Source organism: Oryctolagus cuniculus, chromosome 12 (assembly GCF_964237555.1).
Source record: "Oryctolagus cuniculus chromosome 12, mOryCun1.1, whole genome shotgun sequence".
NCBI lineage: Eukaryota > Metazoa > Chordata > Mammalia > Lagomorpha > Leporidae > Oryctolagus > Oryctolagus cuniculus.
Genome location: NC_091443.1, coordinates 88,731,577 through 88,753,092, shown reverse-complemented (window position 1 = coordinate 88,753,092; position 21,516 = coordinate 88,731,577). Strand labels below are relative to the sequence as shown.

Below are 21,516 nucleotides of genomic sequence, written 5' to 3'. Positions count from 1 at the left end.
TAATGATATCACTTTAAAAGCAGTTGACTTAAAATTAAAAATAGAGGTACATTTTAAATAGTATATGCTCTTCTTGAATGAATTAACGGGCACTTAGATCTTTCTGGTGGATTTTTGTTGCTAGCTATGTTGAAAGTTATATACTTTGTCATCTGTGCCTTAAAATATTTTGCCCACCTTCTTAACCTTCCCATGCTCCAAATAAGTAAGTAGAAAACAGCAATAAGACAAGGGAAATAGAATGATAATTAACTTCCCTGTCAATAAATGTAAGAGGATTTTATCACCAGCTTAATTAATTTTTTTTTAAGATTTATTTATTTATCTGAAAGGCAAGGTGAGAGAGAGAGAGAGTGCGCGAGAGAGACTCTCCATTTACTGGTTCACCCCTCAAATGGCTGCAATGGCCAGAGCTGGGCCCATGTGAAGCAAGGAGACAGGAGATTCCTCCAGGATTCCCATATGAGTGTAGAGGTCTGCAGACTTGGGCCATCTTCCTCTGCCTTCCCAGGTTTCTTAGGATGGAGCTGGATTGGAAGTAGAGCAGCTGGGACTCGAACAGGTGCCCCCATATGGGATGTTGGCATCACAGGCAGCAGCTTTACCCACTACGCCACAGGGCCAGCTCCTATCACCACTTTAAAATTGTTCTTTTCTTATATTTATTTTGAAAGAACAGTACCTTCTTGTTTTAGTTCAGTAGTTATTTACTGTATTCATTTGTGCATAAGATAAAATTATTAAAATTTGCGGCTGGCGCCATGGCTCAATAGGCTAATCCTCTGCCTTGCAGCGCCGGCACACCAGGTTCTAGTCCCGGTCGGGGCGCCGGATTCTGTCCTGGTTGCCCCTCTTCCAGGCCAGCTCTCTGCTGTGGCCCGGGAGTGCGGTGGAGGATGGCCCAAGTGCTTGGGCCCTGCACCCCATGGGAGACCAGGAAAAGCACCTGGCTCCTGGCTTCGGATCAGCGCAATGCACCGGCTGCAGCGGCCATTGGAGGGTGAACCAACGGCAAAAGGAAGACCTTTCTGTCTGTCTGTCTCTCTCTCACTGTCCACTCTGCCTGTCAAAAATAAAAATAAAAATAAATTTTATTAAAATTTGCAAACCAGGAACATCTAATCAAAAGCACTTTTTTTAAAAAAAAGATTTATTTATTTGAAAGTCTGAGTTACACAGAGAGAGAAAGAGAGACAGAGAGAGAGACAGAGAGAGAGAGAGATCTTCCATCCACTGGTTCACTCCCCAGTTGGCCACAACAGCCAGAACTGTGCCGATCCGAAGCCAGGAGCCAGGAGCTTCTTCGAGGTCTCCCATATGGATGCAGGGGCCCAAGGACTTGGGCCATCTTCTACTGCTTTTCCAGACCATAGCAGAGAGCTGGATCGGAAGTGGAGCAGCCAGGTCTCAAACTGGCGCCCATGTGGGATGCTGGCACTGCAGGCGGCAGCTTAACCCACTACGCCACAACGCTGGCCCCCAAAAGCACTTTTTAGAACAATGTTCTCCTCAATATTTGCTTAACAGTTTATTTCAAAATCTAAGGCATTAATTTTAAAAATATTAAATATATATGCTATAAAGATAGCACTGTTTCTCCTCTATGTCCTTTCTTATTGCATAGATATAATATTGTACTGTATGCAGTAGTGACTGTGTTCAAATTAGTTAACTCATCAGATTGATTTAGTTGAAAGGAGCAGAGAAATCTGCCATTGCTGGTTCCCTTTCTGCATTAGCGCAGGGACAGATGGCGCTGGGCCAGGCTGAAGCCATGAGCCAGGAATGCAATCTAGATCTACCTCTTGGGTGATAGGGATACAACTGCTTGAGCCATCACCTACTGCCTCCCAGGAAGCTGAGGCGGCGCCGCCGTGGCTCGCTAGGCTAATCCTCTGCCTGCAGCGCCAGCACCTCGGGTTCTAGTCCCGGTTGGGGCGCCAGATTCTGTCCCGGTTGCTCTTCTTCCAGTCCAGCTCTCTGCTGTGGCCCGGGAGTGCAGTGGAGGATGGCCCAAGTGCTTGGGCTGTGCACCTGCATAGGAGACCAGGAGGAAGCGCCTGGCTCCTGGCTTCGGATCCACGCTGCATGCCAGCTGTAGCAGCCCTTTGGGGGGTGAACAAACAGAAGGAAGACCTTTCTCTCTGTCTGTCTCTCTCTCTCACTGTCTAACTCTGTCAAAATAAATTAATTAATTAAAAAAAAAAACCAGGAAGCTGGAATTGAAAAAGGAGATGGGACTCAAACCTAGGCACTTTGATACAGGATGTGGGTGTCCCAAGCATGGTCTTAAGCACTAAGCTGCATGCACACTCCTATTCTTTAATTTAATATGAAGTTAGAATCTAGGAAAAAGGAAGATGTTTTTGTCTCTATTATGAAAGGAAATGTTCTACCAAAGTAATGTTTGAGACTAGTTTTTAATAAGAGATTAAAATTCATGCACACATTAAAGCACATAAATACTTGCAAAGACTGAGGGCTGGCACTGTGGTGTAACAGTTAAAGCCTCCGCCTGCAGTGCTGGCATCCCATATGGGCGACGGTTTGAGTCCCGGCTGCTCCACTTCTGATCCAGCTCCCTGCTATGGCCTGGGAAAGCAGTAGATGATGGTCCAAGTCCTTGGGCCCCTGCACCCACGTGGGAGACTCGGAAGAAGCTCCTGGCTCCTGGCTTTGGATCGGCGCAGCTCCAGCCATTGCAGCCATTTGATGAGTGAACCAGTGGATGGAAGACCTCTCTCTCTCTCATTCCCTGCCTCTGCCTCTGCCTCTCTCTCTCTAATTCTGCCTTTCAGACAAATAAATAAATCTTAAAAAAAAAAAAAAAAAGACTGAGGTAGCTTTTAACCTAATAATTCCACTTCAGTGATTTAATCCTGAAGAAATAATTGTTATACCTAAAGGTTTATGTTCAAGGTTATACATTGTAACATTTAAAATTATTAGCAAAATAAATAGAAGTAATAAATGATTAGTAAGCAAATAGATCAGCAATGGTGTATCCATCAAAATACTAATGAACCTATAAACTGTTATTTCCAAATATTAATAAAATAGGGAAAAAAGCTAAATGCAAACTGCTCTTTTAAGTATTATAATACTTTTTTTAATGAATAGATCACCAACCAGGTAAAACTGACTTTGTTTTTTTGTGGAACACATGTTATAGGTAGGCAGCTAAGAGTGGTGACTCAGTATTTAATAGTCTTCTCAGAAGAACTGGTTATTACCTTTTTTTGTTTTCAGTCTGAGAGGCATTTCTGAAAAGCTGAAGTGTTTTATTACTTGCAGAAATATTTTGTGTAAGGGAATTGCTTCAGAGGAGCCATATATAACTGAATAAAACAAATAGGAACATTTAATCCTTCTTTAGGCTTGTTTTCTAAGCAAACAATGGTAATATTTACAGAGTGTGTTTGAGCAATGAATATAGATTCCAAGAAATGTGGCATGAATTCTGAAAACTCATGATGTTAGCAATATAGAAAATGAAATGAGTTTTGGGATTATGATGAAATTATTATAATTCTATTATAGGTAAGTAAATGGTCCATAAGAATTTCTTTACAGTCTGTAAGGGAAGGTTGTTTACTTTAAGCTAACAGTTCCCAAAACATGTTCTAAGGATTTTTTTTTAGTTAAGTGGGAAAATAGTAGTCATTATTCCGATAAGCCTGGGAAATTCTGAGTTAAACATAAAAGTTATCTGGTACCTTTATCAAAAGACTGCTGTGGGTTTAATATTTATGTATTATAAATATTCAAAAAGGTACTTGTTCATGAAACTCTTTCTTTGCATTTATTAGAACTGATTCTAAGTTGAAACTCTTAGATGAAACTCAGGCAAGGAAATTCTGTTTTAGATTAAACATTTTTTCTTATAACAGTGGTATATAAATAATGACAATACTATGGAGTATGTTCTCTTAGTTAATGAAAAAAATAAGTTTCAGTGATACTAAACAACTGAAGGGGATTTTACTATCAAAGTGTCTGCAAATACAGAGATTCCACTTTGCATATCTCCCTTTGAGTTTGTTATAAAGCATGCATGATTGTCATCCTCTCCCTACTTCTATTATTTGAGATTCTTCCATTGTGTCTGTTGAGACTCATATAGTGTATTTTTGTAATTTTGGAATGGGAGCTCTCCTCAGCTGGGCTTTACCTCTGGAAAGCCTGGGTTGAATGTGTGCCCTCTAGAACTGTTTTGCATTTGCTTCCCCAGGGGTATCACTAGCCTGAGAATGCTTTTATTATTAATTTCTCTGTTGGAGCTTCTTGGTACCATGGAGATGGCTTAAGCTCAACCCCAAATCCAGGAGTGAGTAGCCCTGTTGTTACAAATTCTGAGAGGAGACCTTCCCCCACTTCACCAGTACCAACCTTTGCCTCAGAGTGAGGCAAACCTTATTGTCTCTCTCTGACAGTGGACAGGTTTTTGAAAATTTCTTTAACTAGGGACTAGTCGTTTGAAGCTCTTGGCTTTATCTAAGTGTCTCAATTCTAATTCTGTGTTTTAGATGGTCCCAAGGTCTTGTTTCCTGTAATGCCTTTTAAAACGTAAACCCCTTTATTGAAATCAGCAAATTTTCGCGCCAAGTATTGACTTATAGACTGTGTCCTGGCTTTTTATTTCCTCAATGTTTCGAGGCCCTGAGACTTCCCCTTATATTCTTATAAATTAATCTTTGCATTTAAAAGGATTTTTTAATTGTCTGTTTAAGCAATCTAGGATTCCATGCTGCCAAAATTGGAAATACATGCATTACTTCTATAAAAAAGCAACAATGCTAGATATTCTCATTTTTTAAAAAGGTATTGCTTTTTATGTATGAAATCTAAAATACTATTGTGTTTACTAGAGAGGTAGCACACTTACAGTTGTTGTTGTTCTTACTTGGCTAAGAACCACTTACAGTTATTTGGCTTATTAAAGAATACCAGTCTTTTATTTTCCTTTTAGATGTAGTCTGCTGTAATGGAAGATGATTGAAGACAAAGGGCCTCGTGTTGCCGACTACTTTGTTGTGGCAGGGTTAACTGATGTTTCAAAGCCTCTTGAAGAAGAAATTCACTTCAATGATGCCTGTCATAAAGTAGCTAAACCAAAAGAACCTATCACAGATGTTTCAGTTATTATTAAATCTCTTGGGGAGGAAGTGCCACAGGATTACATGTGTATTGATGTCACCCCAACTGGATTGTCAGCTGATCTCAATAATGGAAGTCTTGTGGGGCCACAGATTTACCTTTGCTATAGAAGAGGAAGAGATAAGCCTCCACTTACAGATCTGGGGTAAGTGGTGTTTTGTTTTTTTTTCTCTTTTCATTTTTATTTTATTTGAGAAATACACAGATAGTGGTCTCCCACCCAGTGGTTCACTCTCCAAATGTCTGCAACAGCGAGGGCTGGGCCAGGCTGAAGCCAGTACCCTGTACCTCAATCCAAGTTTCCTACATGAGTGGCAGGAACCCAAGACTTAAGCCATCACCCACTGCCTCCTTGAGTGTACATTAGCAGGAAGTTGAATCAGAAGTCGAGGAGCCAGGATTCAAATTCACACATTCAGATATGGGTTGCAAGCATCTCGAGTAGCATCTTTACTGCTGTGCCAAGTGCCTGTCCCAAGTATTTTTAAAAATATATTATTGTTATTGATACAAATAATATGCTTTGCAGATTTTGAAGTTAGTTGTTCATTTTGTTTATTAGTAGACGTATAGCAACTTTAGGAAAATAGATTTATATTCAGAATTTTGTTTCTCTTCTTGTATTCCTTTTGTCCCTGTCTTGTTGCTTGTCAGTACTTTCATCTTGCCTTGATTTCTTTCTGTTAAGTGCAGGGGAAAGAATTTGAAAATCATTTACAGGAAAGTATCAGAAAATTAATGCATTACCATGCTCAGAAAAATTTTAATTATATTTTTGAATTACTTTTAAAGTATGAAAAAAGGATGACTTTAATAATGTTACAATGATTATGGATGAATGCTTAACTCTGTATCAAACAAGCATCTTGGTGTAAATTTCAGCTTTACTGAGGGTACCATTTTGAATTTAAAGCTCTTTTTTAAACACTATAACTGCTTTATTGAGATATAGCCCATGTATCATATTCTTTACCCGTTTATACTTAGTGATTTTTTAGTATATTCACAGTTATGCATTCATCACTTCAGTAAATTTTAGGACATTTTTATGATGCCATGAAGAAACCTTGTCCTCATTAGTAGTAGCCTCCCAAATCCCCTTCAGTCTTCAGCAATCATCCATCAAATCCAAATAGGATTTGTCTATTCTAGACATTTCATGTAAATAGAATCATGCTACTTAAAGTGTTTTGTGACTGAATTCTTTCACTTAGTGTAATATTTTCAACATTTATCCATGTTGTGGTGTGTGTTTATATTCCTCCATATGACTGAATACTGTTCCATCATACAGACATGCCCTGATTTATTTATCTATTCATCACTGATGGATATTTGGATGTTTCCATCTTTTGGCTATTATGAGTAATGTCACTGTGAGTATTTGTGTATACAGGTTTTTATGTAGACATATAAGGGTACTTCAAAAAATTGTAGAAAATGGAGGAAAAGTATAAGTTTATTGTGGTACAAAACTTTTTGTGTATATAAATAGGTGTGGAATTACAGGGTCATATTTGTATGATAATTCTGTTTTAACCTTTTACTCATCTGCTAGACAGTATTCCAAAGCAGTTGCGGTCTTGCATTCCTACCAAGAGTGTATGAGGGTTCCAGTTTTTCTTCATCCTAGCATTCCTGTTGTCATTTTGATTATAGCTGGCCTAGTAGGTATGAAATGGTGTCCCATGATATCCTTGATATACATTCACCTGATGGCTGATGATGTTAATCATCTTTTCATATGGTTATTGTCAAATTTGTATGTCTTGGGAGAATGTCTTCATATCTTTTTACCTGTTTTTTTTTTTTTAATTTGGTTATCTTTTTATTGTAACAGTTCTTTACATACATGAACTTAAAAAAGTTCATGGCGGGGCTGGCATGTGGCATAGCAGGTAAAACCGTTGCCTGTGATGCCGGCATCCTGTATAGGCGCTGGTCGTGTCCTGACTGCTCCACTTCTGATCCACCTTCCTGCTAACGGCCTGGGAAAAGCAGTGGAAGATGGCCCAAGTACTTGGGCCTTTGCTACCCATGTGGTAGAAAAAACTTCTGGTTCTTGGCCCAGCCCAGGCCCTTGTGGCCACATGGGGAGTGAACCAGTGAATGGAAGATCTCTGTCTCTCCCTCACTCTTTCTCTCTCTCTTTCTCTAACTCTCACTTCAAATAAATAAGTATTTTTTAGAATATTTCATGGAAAATGCATACTACAAAAACACTGTGGATTTCAGTTTTGACACCAAAATAAACTTTTTTTTTTGACAGGCAGAGTTAAGAGAGAGAGAGAGACAGAAAGGTCATCCTTTTTCCATTGGTTCACCCCCCAAGTGGCCGCTGTGGCTGGCGTGCTGCACCGATCCAAAGCCAGGAGCCAGGTGCTTCCTCCTGGTCTCCCATGCAGGTGCAGGGCCCAAGGACTTGGGTCATCCCCCACTGCACTCCCGGGCGACAGCAGAGAGCTGGACTGGAAGAGGAGCAACCGGGACAGAATCCGGCGCCCCAACCAGGACTAGAACCCGGAGTGCCGGCAGCGCAGGCAGAGGATTAGCCTAGTGAGCCGCAGGGCCAGCTTCAAAATAAACTTTTAACTCCATTTTTCCTCAAACATTTTGAAATACTTTCCTATTCTTGATACTCATACTTACCTTCCTATTCTGGATACTCATACTCTTATGAATTGTATGATTTACAAATATTTTTTCCCATTATGTGAGTTGTCTTTCATTTTTTATGATGTCTTTTGAAGCTGAAAAGTTTAGAGTTTTCTAGCTCAATAGTATATGGCTCAGAGGTTAATTACTGCCTAAAGTAATACAGCTAGTAGAAGGTAGTAGAACATAGAATTCAGATGCACCTACATTCTCTGTGTTTAGTTGCTCCTTTTTTTTTTTTTTTTTAAGATCTTTGTTTCTTTATTTGAATCAGAGTTAGAGTTAGAGTTAGAGTTAGAGTTAGAGTGAGTTAGAGTTAAAGTTAGAGTTAGAGTTAGAGAGATCTTCTATCCTCTGGTTCACTCCACAGATGGCCTCAATGGTTAAGGCTGGCCAAGGCAGAAGCCAGGAGCCAGGAGCTTCTTCCAGGTCTCCCATGTGAGTAGTAGGGGACTACACACTTGAGCCAACTATTGCTTTTCCCAAGCCATTAGCAGGAAGCTGGATCTGAAGTGGAGCAACCAGGACACAACCAGCACCCAAATGGGATATTAGCATTGCAGGTGGCGGCTTTACCTGCTATGGCACAATGCCAGCTGCTAGTTGCTCTTTTCTTATGTATACAATTAAAAATAAAATCTACTTGAGAGGCAGAGAAAGGGAGTGACAAAAAGTTTTGGTTCACTTCCCAAATGCTCACAATGGCCCCTACTTAGATGGGGCCAAAGCTAAGATCCAGGAACTCAATCCAGGTCTCACCTATACCTCCTAGGTTTTGCATTAGCAGGAAGCTGGAGTCAGGAGCAGAGCTGGGGATGGAACTTAGGTACTCTAATATGGGACATGGGTATCTTAACTGGTGTCTTAACCTCTAGCCAAATGCCTGCTCCAAGCTATCTTTTTTTTTTTTTAAAGTAAACACTTACACTAACATTAGGACTAGCACAGTTGCTATGATTAAGCTTCAAATTTATCTCAAAAATTCCAAACTAAAATATTGCTGACAGCCAGAATAATAATAGAAATGAAATATTATATTAGGGGCAGATGTTTGGCTTAGTGATTAAAATACTGCTTGTGGACCGGCGCTGTGGTGCAGCAGGTTAACACCTTGTCCTGAAGCGCCAGCATCCCATATGGATGCTGGTTTGAGACCCAGCTGCTCCACTTCCTATCCAGCTCTCTGCTATGACTGGGAAAGCAGTAGAAGATGGCCCAAGTCCTTGGGCCCTTGTACCTGCATGGGAGACCCGGAAGAAGCTCCTGGGTCCTGGCTTCGGATCAGCGCAGCTCTGGCCATTGTGGCCAACTGGGGAGTGAACCATTGATGGAAGACCTCTCTCTCTCTCTCTCTCTCTGCCTCTCTGCCTCTCTGCCTCTCCTCTCTCTGTGTGTAACTCTGACTTTCAAATAAATAAATAAATCTTTAAAATACTGCTTGGGACATCTGCATCCTGTATCAAAGGACCTGGGTTTGAGTCTCAACTGTGCTCCTGATTCTTAACTTCCTGCCAATGTGCAACCTGGGTGGAAGCAGGTGATGGCTCAAATGGTTGGGTCCCTGCCTTTTACGTGGAGACCTGGATTGAGTTCCTGGCTCCTTGCTCCTGGCTTCAGCATGAGCCAGCCCTTGCTGTTGCAGGTATTTGGGTAATGAACCAGCAAATATGGGGGTGCTCTCTCTGTGTCTCTGTTTCTTTTTTTTTTTTTTTTTTTTTTTTTTTTTTTTTTTTTGACAGGCAGAGTGGACAGTGAGAGAGAGAGACAGAGAGAAAGGTCTTCCTTTGCCGTTGGTTCACCCTCCAATGGCCGCCGCGGCCGGCGCGCTGCGGCCGGCGCACCGCGCTGATCCGATGGCAGGAGCCAGGAGCCAGGTGCTTTTCCTGGTCTCCCATAGGGTGCAGGGCCCAAGCACCTGGGCCATCCTCCAGTGCACTCCCTGGCCACAGCAGAGAGCTGGCCTGGAAGAGGGGCAACCGGGACAGAATCCGGCGCCCCAACCGGGACTAGAACCCGGTGTGCCGGCACCGCTAGGCGGAGGATTAGCCTAGTGAGCCGCGGCGCCGGCCTGTGTCTCTGTTTCTATCACTGTCTCTCAAATAAAATTTTAAAAATTATATTAGAAATTAGAACAGGGGGCTGGCACTGTGGCACAGCAGGCTAAAGCCTGTATGAGCACTGATTCCAGTCCCAGCTGATCTGCTTCTGCTCCAGCTCCCTGCTAATGCACCTGGGAAAGCAGCAGGAGATATCCCAGCTTCCTGGGCCCCTGCACCTGTGTGGGAGACCCGGAGGAAGCTCCTGTCTTAGGCCTGGCCCAGCCTCAGCCATCTACTTGGGAGATCCTGGCTCAGCTCTGGCTATTACAGCCATTTAGGGATTGAACCAGTAGATGGAAGATTCTCTCTCTCTCTCTCTCTCTTTTTCTCTCTTTCTCTCTCTCTTTCTCTCTTTCTCTCCAACAGCATTTCAGGTTAATAAATAAATCTTAAAAAAAAAAAAAGAAATTAGAACAATTCCTGATACTAAACTTTATTTGTATGATGGGATTTTTGGTAAGGGAATTTTGATTTGTTTTTTAATAATTTTATTTGAAAGAGAGATAGAACAAGAGACTGAGAGAGATCCCTCATCTGCTAGTTGACTTCCTAAATGCCTAAAGCAGCCAGGGCTGGGCCAGGCCAAAGGCAGGAGCTTGAGGCTCGGTCCAGGTTTCCTGTGTGGGTGATAGAGATTCAAGTAAGTGAGCCATTGCCTGCTGCCTCACAGGGTGTGCATTAGCAGGAAGCCAGATTCAGGAGGAAAGCCCTGACTCGAAACCAGGCGCTTTGACATAGGATACGTGAGTCTTAAGCTCTGTGCCAAATGCCCATTCCAGTAAATAAGAGAATAGATTGATGTTGAAGACATTGCCTATTATAACAACTTTTGTAGCAAATTCAAAACACATTTATTACAGTAGAGCTTTAAACTTGCTTTTTGACTAATGCTTAGGACTTAACAAAGTACAAATCACTTTTGTGAGGGAATAATGTGATATTATTCAAGCAGAATATTCTCTTGACATCCCCAAGTACTTTTAAGTATAATATTTAGAAGACTTTTTTTAAAAAAAGATTTATTTATGTATTTAAAGGTAGCAGTATGGAGAGAGAAAGAGAGAGACTGAGATCTTCCATCTGCTAGTTCATACCTCAGATAGCCACCAAGTTCAGAGCTGGGCCAATCTGAAGCCAGGAGCTTCTTCCAGGTCTCCTACATGGGTGGCATGGGAAAAGTACTTTCTGCTGCTTCTCCCAGGCCATTAGTAGGGAGTTGGATTGAAAGTGGAGCAGCCAGTATACAAACCGGCACACCCTTATGGGATGTTTTGGCATCACAGGTGGTGGCTTTACCTGATACACCACATTGCTGGCCTCTCTTTTATAAAATTTTAACTTTGGCAGAAATGCAAATTACCTTTTCTAAAGAAGGTGCTTGATTTGAGAGAGAAAGAAAGATGTAGTAAAAGAATGCTTAAACAAATATTCTTGGATTTCTCTGGTTTATATTAACAAACACAAAGTCTAAATTTCTCCTTACATTGTTTAAATTTTACATAAAAAAACAAATTCTTTAATTTTTATGAACTGTGCTTGTAATAGCATGCAATTGCATGATTGTAATAGGAAATATTTTTATCACATGGCTACATTTAAGGATTAGTTCACGATGCCTGAGAATATTACTTTTCACATGTGAGAGTGCTTTGTGTATTTGTATATTCTTCAAATTTATTTTTTAGGGTTTTATATGACTGGAAAGAAAGATTGAAACAGGGCTGTGAAATTATTCAAAATACTCCCTATGGGCGCCCTGCAAATATTAGTGGCAGTACCTCATCACAAAGAATTTACATCACTTACCGAAGAGCCTCTGAAAACATGCCTCAAAATGCACTGGCTGTCACAGACATATGTATCATAATACCCAGTAAAGGAGAAAGTCCGCCGCATACATTCTGCAGAGTCGACAAGAATCTCAATAACAGCATGGTAAGTGACTCTTGTGCTGATAAAATTAACTACTGTTGAAAAGAGTGATTTTAAATGCATCTTTTTGTGAAAACACTGTATTTACAGAATTAACTAAAGATATTGGATATTTTATTTTTTAGAAAGTCATTTAGTTGTACTTTCAACTGTACTGTGCTAAAACCTTTGTACTGTGCTAAAACCTTTTTTTCTTTTAATTAAAAAAATAATTTTTTCCCCTATTGCAAGAGCAAAATAGTAACTGTGTCTTCCCTTCCATTTGTATACCAGATCCCCTACGTAAAGCCTAGCTTTAAAGACGGGACTTTGGTTCTTCCAGCTTTTATTGTGAATCCTCAGTGTTTCTGCTCCATCATATTATTTCCTCCAAAGCAAATGCAAAGCATGTTGCAAGATCTCCACCTTTACAAAACTTCTTGATTCCATATTTTTTCTTTTAAAATATAAATCAGATCATATCATTCCTTTGCTTAAGATTCTGAATGGCTTCCCATCTCACAGTAAAACCAAAGCCCTTCCAGTAGCCTTAAAGCCATGGATTATCTATAATTATCATCTTTTGTCTTTCTTCTTTCTTCATTATTTTGGATTTTAAAAGCCATTATGCGCGTGGCTCAATAGGCTAATTCTCCCCTGCGGTCAGGGTGCCAGATTCTGTCCCAGTTGCCCCTCTTCCAGGCCAGCTCTCTGCTGTGGCCCGGGAAGGCAGTGGAGTGTCGCTCCCCCTCTTCATGGAGGAACGACACTAAACCCTGCGCTGTTCTTTCGTCTGCTCGGCCCTCCCCGGGTTTGCTGCTGGTTCTTCCCGGGTTGGCTACTGTCCCTTCCACCTCCGTGGAAGGGCGGTTCCCCCTGGCCACACTCCCCACTTCCGCAGGGGAGCGGCACTCCGCCGGCCGGCTCTCTCGGGGGCTGCACAGGTGTTCCCCTTAGATGTTCCTGGTGCATGCCGTCTCTCTCCTCCTTTATAGTCCTCCTCCACCAATCCCAACTCGGCTGCCCACACGCCGAGTACGCTGCTCTCCTCCAATCAGGAGCAAGTCCTACGGTTTATTGGTTGAACTGGAGGCAGCTGCGTAGAAGCTGTTTTCTTCTCTCCCAGCGCCATATTGTGGGAGAGCAGATGCACAGAATAAGTCTTAATTCCAGTAACTTAGTCTAGTCCGGGTTGCTCCCCACAGTGGAGGATGGCCCAAGTGCTTGGGCCCTGCACCCGCGTGGGAGACCAGGAGAAGCACCTGGCTCCTGGCTGTGGATCAGCGCAGTGTGCTGGCCACAGCGGCCATTGGGAGGTGAACCAACGGAAAAAAGGAAGACCTTTCTCTCTCTCTCTCTCACTGTCCACTCTGCCTGTCAAAAAAATAAAAATAAAAGCCATTATGTACTTTCAAAAATATTGAGAGATGGGAAGGTGGTTTAAATTGTAAATCTAGGAAGAGGTATTTGGTGTAGTGGTGAAGATGTGGATGGGACACCCACATCCCATAAAAAGGCCTGATTTGAGTCCCGATTTTATCTTCCTAATGATGCAGACTCTGGGAGGCAACAGGTAACGGCTCTAGTACCTGGCCATTGTGGCCATTTGGGAAGTGAACCAGCAGTTAGAAGATTGCTCTCTTTCTTAACTTTGACTTTCAAATAAAATAAATCTTTAAAAATAAAAGAAAGATAAATTGATGGGTCCATGAATATGTTGTATATTTTGAAAAGTGTTTACTCTTCTTGCCACACCTACTGCGAGAATGAAGACCGTTTTCAGCAATTAGACTCAACATTCCAGAAAACGTCGACATTAGTCTGAAGGGGCACATAGTAATTATGAAGGGGCCCAGAGGAACCCTGCAGAGGGATTTCAGTCACATCAGTGTAGAACTCAGCCTCCTGGGGAAGAAAAAGAAGAGGCTCCAGGTTGACAAATGGTGGGGAAATAGAAAAGAACTGGCAGCTGTTCGCACCATCTGCAGTCATTTACAGAATATGATCAAGGGGGGTCACACTGGGTTTCCGTTACAAGATGAGGTCTGTGTATGCTCACTTCCCCATCAATGTGGTTATTCAAGAGAATGGGTCTCTTGTTGAAATCCAAAATTTCTTCAATGAAAAGTACATCTGAAGGGTTCAGATGAGGCCAGGAGTTGCCTGTTCAGTGTGTCTCAAGCCCAGAAAGGTGAATTAGTCGTTGAAGGAAGTGATATTGAACTTGTTTCAATTCTGCTGCTTTGATTCAGCAGGCAACAACAGTTAAAAATCAGGATATCAGAAAATTTTTGGATGGTATCTATGTCTCTGAAAAAGGAACAGTTCGGCAGGCTGATGAATAAGACCTAAAAGTTGTCTGGCTACAGAAACAGGAACCTAGATTGTGTCTTGTGGTATTTTAATATTGAAACAAAAGATCTATTGATTTGAAAAAAAAAAAAAAAGTTGACAGATTGCTGTGAAAAGTTAGTGGCAATGTATATTCCCAGAAGCCAGAGTGTCTTTTTCCCAGATTCTACATGTAACCAACGTTGGTTGCTTATGTTATTGGCTTTTTAATTATTGACCAATAGGAAATGATTCTGAGTTTAGTTTGTATTTCTTTGACTATTGTGGAGGTTGATAGTAGTCTCCCATTATCTGTGGCAGATGTGTTCCAAGAACCATGATGGATGTCTGGCCATTGGAGCCATTTGGGGAGTGAACCAGTGGATGGAAGGCCCTTCCCTCTGTCTCTCCCTCTCTCTGTCTGTAACTCTACCTCTCAAGTAAAAGTAAATAAATCCAAAAAAGAAGAAGAAGAAAGAAAACAGGGAGTTAACCATTCAGATATCACTGGCTGAGAATGTTGTGGGTGTGGGGGTGTGTGTGTGTGTTTGTTTCAAAGGCTGAGTGACAGAGTGAGAGGAAGAGAGAGAGCCAAAGAGAGTATCTCCTCCATCTGTTGTTCCACTCCCTAAATGCCCACAACAGCTGGGAGTAGACCTGGCCAAAGCCAGTAGCTTGGAACTCCATCCCAGTCTCCGACATGAGTGATAGGAACCCTAGTACTTGGGCCATCATCTGCTGTCTTCCACGCACACCAGTAGGAAGCTTGATCCAAAGAGCAGATATAGACATCCCAAATGATGGCTTAATCCCCTGCATCACAATGGCCGTCCCCCAAAAATGCTTTAAATTGAAGAAACCGTCTGGAAGGGTATTGTGGAGGAAACATTCCTAACTTGTTTAGGGAATAATAAGGATGGTGGGATTGAAACTAGAAGGCAAATTATATAGAGCCTTTAAGTAGGACTTTGACTTTTATTCTAAGTAAGATTGGAGTTTGAACAGAGGAGTGATGTGCTCTGACCATTTTTTTTTTTTAAGATTTATTTATTTATTTGAAAGGCAGAGTTATATATAGAGAAAGAGGGAGAGACAGATCTTTCATCCGCTGGTTCACTCTCTAAATGGCTGCAGCAGCAGGAGCTGGACCCATCTGAAGCCAAGAGCCAGCTTCCTCCAGGTCTCTCCATGTGGGTACAGGGGCCCAAGTACTTGTACCATCTTCTGTTACTCTCCCAGCTGCATCGGCAGTGTGATAGATTCAACGATGTCAGCACCACAGACAGTGGCTTTACTCACTATGCCACAGTGCCAGCCCCTTGACATTTGTTTTTAAAGGATAACTAGTAATAGATTGTAGTGGGAAGGAAGGATGGAAGTAAGGAAACTGGGAAATTGTTAAAATCTGTGGTAGTAGTAGTGGATTTTCAGTGACATTGTATTTTTATTTGCATCTGAACAGTCTTTCATAGAGCTAATTATTTTACTTCTATTTCAAAAACTTAAATCAATTTTTATTTATTTAGTGATGCTCATTGAAATCCTACTGTGTGTAAGCCACTGGAAGTATATTGGTGAAGTCTTTTTTTTTTTTTTTTTTTTTAATTTTGACAAAGTTAGTGAGAGAGAGAGAGAGAGACAGAGAGAAAGGTCTTCCTTCCGTTGGTCCACCCCCCCAAATGGCCACCATGGCAGGTGCACTGCGCTGATCCAAAGCCAGGTGCCTCCCCCTGGTCTCACATGTGGGCGCAGGGCCCAAGCACCTGGGCCATCCTCCAGTGCCCTCCCAGGCCACAGCAGAGAGCTGGACTGGAAGAGGAGCAACCAGGACCAGAACCCGGCACCCATATGGGATGCCGGCGCCGCAGGCAGAGGACCAACCAAGTGAGCCACAGCGCCGGCCCCATGGTGAAGAGTCTGTGGCCTCACTGAGTTTATATTCAAGTGGGGAAGACAGATAACCAATATAGCATATAATTATAGGAAGTAACAAGTTATCTGAAGAATAAAGAGGTTAGGGTGATGAGGGTGCTGTTTTGGTCAGGACACTTAGTACAGCCTCTCATGAGGTGACATTTGAGCACAGACCCAAATAAAATGGGCACAGGTAATAAAGTGTGAAGGCCTCACTTTCCATGTATACTTGGTGTGTTTGAGGAGAGGCAGAGAGACCAGTGAGGTTGGAGACATGACCACGGGCTGCAGCTATCAGATTTATAAGGACTCTGTGACCTGGAGTAAGGAGTTTGGATGTTGTTCTTAATTTGATACAAAGTCATTTGAGAATGACATTATTTAATTTCATCCTAATAGGCTCACTTTGGCTATGGAGAGTGGACTGTTGAGAAATAAGACAGAAAGCTGAGAGATTGATTAGAAGGCTACAGCAGTAAAAGTGGAAAATGATAATTCTGTCAGAAGTAGTAGTAGTAGTAATGTAGTAGTAAATGTAGCGCCATTTTTGGGGTGGAAGACACTGGGTGGAAGAGCATGTTTGATAGGACAAGGTCATGGTAAATGTCAGATGCTGTTAAACATAGAAGTACAGGTGTCAAATAGGCAGCTGGACTCGAGTCTAGATTTGGTGATGATGATGGTTTTTGTAGCTGATCCTAGAAATGTGAGACTCCTCAGTGCCACAGCAGAAAGCTAGATTGGAAGTAGAGCAGCCAGGACTTGAACCAGTGCCCATCTGGGATGCCAGCACTGCAGGCGGCAGCTTTACCAGCTACGCCACGTGCTAGCCCCAAGCATAGCTTCTTTTGATTCCACAATCCATTCAATTACTGATTTTTCTCAACTCCTTTTATCAAAACTTTCCAAGAGTTGTAATTTGCTATATCCATTTCCTTCTCATTCTCTCCTGAAACCATTCCATATCCAGCTTTCTGCTGTGGCCTTCCCCCCCTCCCCTCCCTCTCCCCCCCTCCCCCCCCTACTTCTCTGCCTCTCCTCTCTAGCTCTGCCTTTCAAATAAATACATAAATCTTTAAAAAAATAAGATATACTCATAAGTGCCTGTTTATTTTATGAGTATTGTCCAAAGTTTAGACTTAGGAAAAAATCAAAGTTGTTGTGGCAGCTTAATTTTTCCTTATTACTGCTGTTGCAAGGGGAAAATGTTAAATTTAATTTTTTTTCTGAAGGAAAAGTGGGTAATGACTCCAGTAAAATGCTGACAAAATAACCAATTGAAAATAGTTATCAGGCGTGGGTGAGTATTTGGCACAACAGTTAAGATGCTGCGTGGGACACCTGCACCCCATATTGGAGTACCTGGATTCAAGTCCTTTTTCTGTTCCCAGTTCCAGCTTCCTGCTGATGCACACTGTGGAGGCAGCAGGTGGTAGCCCAAGTACTTGAGTTCTTGCCACCCACATGAGAAACCCAGATTAAGTTCCTGACTCCTAGCTTTGGCCTGTTCCAACCCTGGCTATCATGGGCATTTGAGGAGTAAACCAAACAGTAGCTGAGAGAACTCTCATTGCCTCTCTGTCTTAAAAATAAATTAATTAAATAATATAAATATTTTAAAAACAGAACTTCTTTCCTACATATTAGATAATGTGTACTGGAGAGATCATAGAGATTCTGTTTTATCAGATTGCTACCTAAAATTAAATATGTCTTTCTTTTTCTATCTTAATTCAGTGGGGATCAGCAGTGTACTTGTGTTATAAGAAATCGGTGGCAAAGACAAACACTGTGTCTTACAAAGCTGGTAAGTATAATTGTTCATGCATTGTGTTTTATGGAGAACAGTTAGGTTAAAGAAACAACCTACCTATGATGTGGCAGTTTCAGGACTGATGCTGCAACCCATGTCTTTCAATTTTCAGTTTTGAGTTAATCCATATGTTTTGAATGCTTAATGGAAGATTTATTTGAACAGAAGGTGGATTTTTAAAACTTTTAAGTTTAAATAAATAACTAGGTACCATATCTTTCAAAGTTTTTAGATTAGTAAATTTGAAAGAAAAGATATTGATTTCCTGAAATTAATGTTTCTGTGGTATTTTATTAAATTTAGTCATATTTCTAGTTCATATGTAATTTTATTTCATAACTGACAACTTATAAAATAGTTTGCCATCTAGAATGAAGTGTTCAGTTTTCAGAGACTCTCAAAATGTGAAAAATACTATCATATTTACAAGAGAGAAGATTTAGCCTTTTTAAATGTACATTTTAAAAATTAGACTCAAGGAGCCAGCACCATAGCTCACTTGATTAATTCTCTGCCTTGCGGCGCCGGCATCCCATATGGGCGCCGGGTTCTAGTCCCAGCTGCTCCTCTTCCAGTCCAGCTCTCTGCTGTGGCCCGGGAGGGCACTGGAGGATGGCCCAAGTGCTTGGGCCCCTGCACCCACATAGGAGACCAGGAGGGGGCACCTGGCTCCTGGCTTCGGATCGGCGTAGCACCAGCTGTAGCAGCCATTTTGGGGGTGAACCAGCGGAAGGAAGACCTTTCTGTCTCTCTGTCTCACTATCTAACTCTGTCAAATAAAAAAAAAATTAGACTCAAGATTTTCTTTTACGTTGATTTTCTAGGAACTACAGTTCATCACTGTTTTTGTACTTTCCAACTTTACTGTTACTTCATGACTTGAGATGGCAGTACAGAGATAACTATAGATCCTCATGGACCTACTGTCTGGATAGCATATAATTAGAAAATTTTAGAAATGCCTTGAACCTTAGTTTAAGTAGTTAATCTTACTTTATAGATGAGAAAAACAGTTTCATCAGTATGCAATTTGTCCATAATCATAGAGATATTAGTGGCAGAACCAAACATTCTTATTCACATTTTATGATTTTGCTTTTGTGGCGATGTCTAGTGATGACTTCTACTTTATTTTAAGGGTTTCAAGGTCAAGGAACTTATTTTTTGTTTCAAGTTCCACAAAATGCTTTCCAGACTAGTCTACCTAATATGAAATATAGGACATTTGAAACTCTAGCTTCATGTACTCTAGGGTTATTTATAAACTAAGCTTTAATTGGTTCTGTTCTGAAAAGATTGTAAATATCACGTAAAAGTATGACTCTTCTGTTTTTATGAATAATTTTCTTGTGTTTGTGCTAGAAGTTATATATATGTGTATATATATAATTTCATATAAATGCATGTTCCATGGAATGTGTAAATGTCTCCTGAGGGAGAATTATTGAGAACTAATGAAGTGGACATATGCAAATAAGGATATTGAAAATTTTAAAAAATTAATGTGCTGTTAGGTAATATGACTAAACTGAATTTTTAGAAATGTATGTATGTTTCTATAAGATTCTTTTTCTTGTTAGCCTTAACGTAGTCTTTGTGGATGAAGCCTGATAAATATTAAGTAGTTAGTTAAAATGTTAATTAGGGTGCTTTTTAAAATTTTATTTATTTGTTAGAGAGGCAGAGAGAGAGAGATCTATCTTCCATCTGCTGGTTCACTCCCCAAATGGTCACAATGGCCAGAACTGGGCTGATCCAAAGCCAGGAGCCAGGAGCTTCTGGGTCTCCCACGTGGGTACAGGGGCCCAAGGACTTGGACCATCTTCTTCTGCTTTCCCAGGCACATTAGCAGGGAGCTGGAACAGAAGTGGAACAGCCAGGACTTGAACCGGCGCACATATTGCATCCTGGCACTGTAGGAGACAGCTTTACCCACTATGCCACAGTGCCGGCCCCTAATGTTACTTAGTTTTAATATTTGAGAACTGATGTCTATCTGAATCCTGCTAACGCATTGAGAGTTACTTGATGAACATGTATTTAATGTTTTAGCCTTCCAGATATGTGAAATGATAATGCATTTTGTTGTCATTCAAATCATGAACACATAACTCAAGAAGTAATGGCCTAATTTTTTTGATATTTTATAGGTCTGATTTGTAGATATCCTCAAGAAGATTATGAGTCCTTTTCATTACCAGAGTCTGTTCCCCTATTTTGTTTACCAATGGGTGCAACAATTGAATGTTGGCCACCAAATAGCAAGTACCCTCTTCCTGTATTTTCTACCTTTGTGTTAACTGGAGCCTCAGCTGAAAAGGTATTATATATTTTAACAAATAGTATCTGTGGGTTTCCTGTACATTGTGAAGTCTAATATTTTGTATAATGGAAGGAATAGTAGAAAAACTAACTGGTTAAGTTAAATCCATTCTACATAATTCTTCCACTTGGTTAAGTAAGGTGTGTCCAAAGACATAGAAAAAAAAAGAATGTTCATCTTTAATTAACAAAGAATTATTCTTAGGTGTTTAAATCCAACTGAAAATTGATCCCTGTTAAAAATAAGAGTGGGAATAAGAGAGGGAGGAGATGTACAGTTTGGCACACACTCCCTCGGACTTACCCCTAAGAGTAAAGCTAAAAACTTGCCATGGGACTCTAGATCCCATTAAGTTGGCAGGTACCAATGCCATCTTACTAGTTAAAAGGATCGGTTTAAGTTCATAACTGATCAGAAAGATAGGATTAAGTGTCAAAGGGATCACATAAATAAGACTAGTGTCTGCTAATAATAATTGATAGAATTCAAATGGAGGGAATGATCCAACATGGGACATAGGCCACACAGCAGACTCATAGAATGACAAATGCCCTAAACAGCATTCTGGCCTCAGAATCAGCCCTTAAGGCATTCAGATCTGGCAAAAAAGCCCATGAGAGTATCTCAGGCATGGAAAACCAAGATATTGTGGCAACAAATGACCTAAATGAAAGGTCTCTGTGGGTGAGATCCTGGTGGAAAGAAGGGACTATCAAAGAAGGAGGTAACTTTCTCTGAAGGGAGGAGAGAACTTCACTTAGGATTATGGCCTTGTCTAAATAAGGTTGGAGTCTGTGAACTCAAGAGGCTTCCATAGCCTTGGCAGCTCATGACAAGAGCCTTGGTTGATTACTAACGTCATAAATAACAGCGTCAATTATTAAATCAACAACAGGAGTCACTGTGCACTTGCTCCCCATGTAGGACCTCTGTCCTTAATGTGTTGTACTATGAGAATTAACGGTAAAACTAATCTTCAAACAGTAGTTTATACTTTGTGTGTCTGTGTGGGTGCAAACTGTTGAAATCTTTACCTAGTATAGAGTTGATCTTCTGTATATAGAGCTAGTTAAAAATGAATCTAAATGAAGAATGGGATGGGAGAGGGAGTAGGAGATGGGATGGTTTGCAGATGGGAGGGTGATTATGGGGGGAAAAACTGCTATAATCCAGAAGTTGTACTTTCAAAAATTGTATTTATTAGATAAAAGTTTTCTATTAAAAGAATGTTCAGTCTGTTCCATCCTCTTAAATACTTTATTTTTGAATATCATAAAAGATTTTTTCATCATCAAATGATGATCCTTCATAGG

General features: G+C 40.9%; 1 protein-coding gene and 1 pseudogene across 9 annotated transcripts in view; both read left to right on the top strand.

Moving 5' to 3' along the window:
* DENND4A (DENN domain containing 4A) overlaps window positions 1-21,516 on the top strand; it is a 131,002-nt gene that overhangs the window by 32,779 nt on the left and 76,707 nt on the right. For 8 of the 9 annotated variants that reach the window (XR_011380939.1, XM_008268877.4, XM_051821822.2 and 5 more), the window contains 4 exons: window positions 4,970-5,302; window positions 11,597-11,846; window positions 17,805-17,874; window positions 20,031-20,200. Coding sequence is in view for 8 of the 9 variants with exons in the window: in XM_008268877.4 (XP_008267099.2) it covers window positions 4,992-5,302; window positions 11,597-11,846; window positions 17,805-17,874; window positions 20,031-20,200 (801 nt within the window). In the remaining variant the exon portion in view is untranslated. Of the gene's footprint in view, window positions 1-4,950; window positions 5,303-11,596; window positions 11,847-17,804; window positions 17,875-20,030; window positions 20,201-21,516 lie in introns of all 9 variants that reach the window. The other variant, XM_051821823.2, reaches the window with a different exon arrangement.
* Window positions 13,443-14,313, top strand: LOC138844703 (large ribosomal subunit protein uL6-like; annotated as a pseudogene).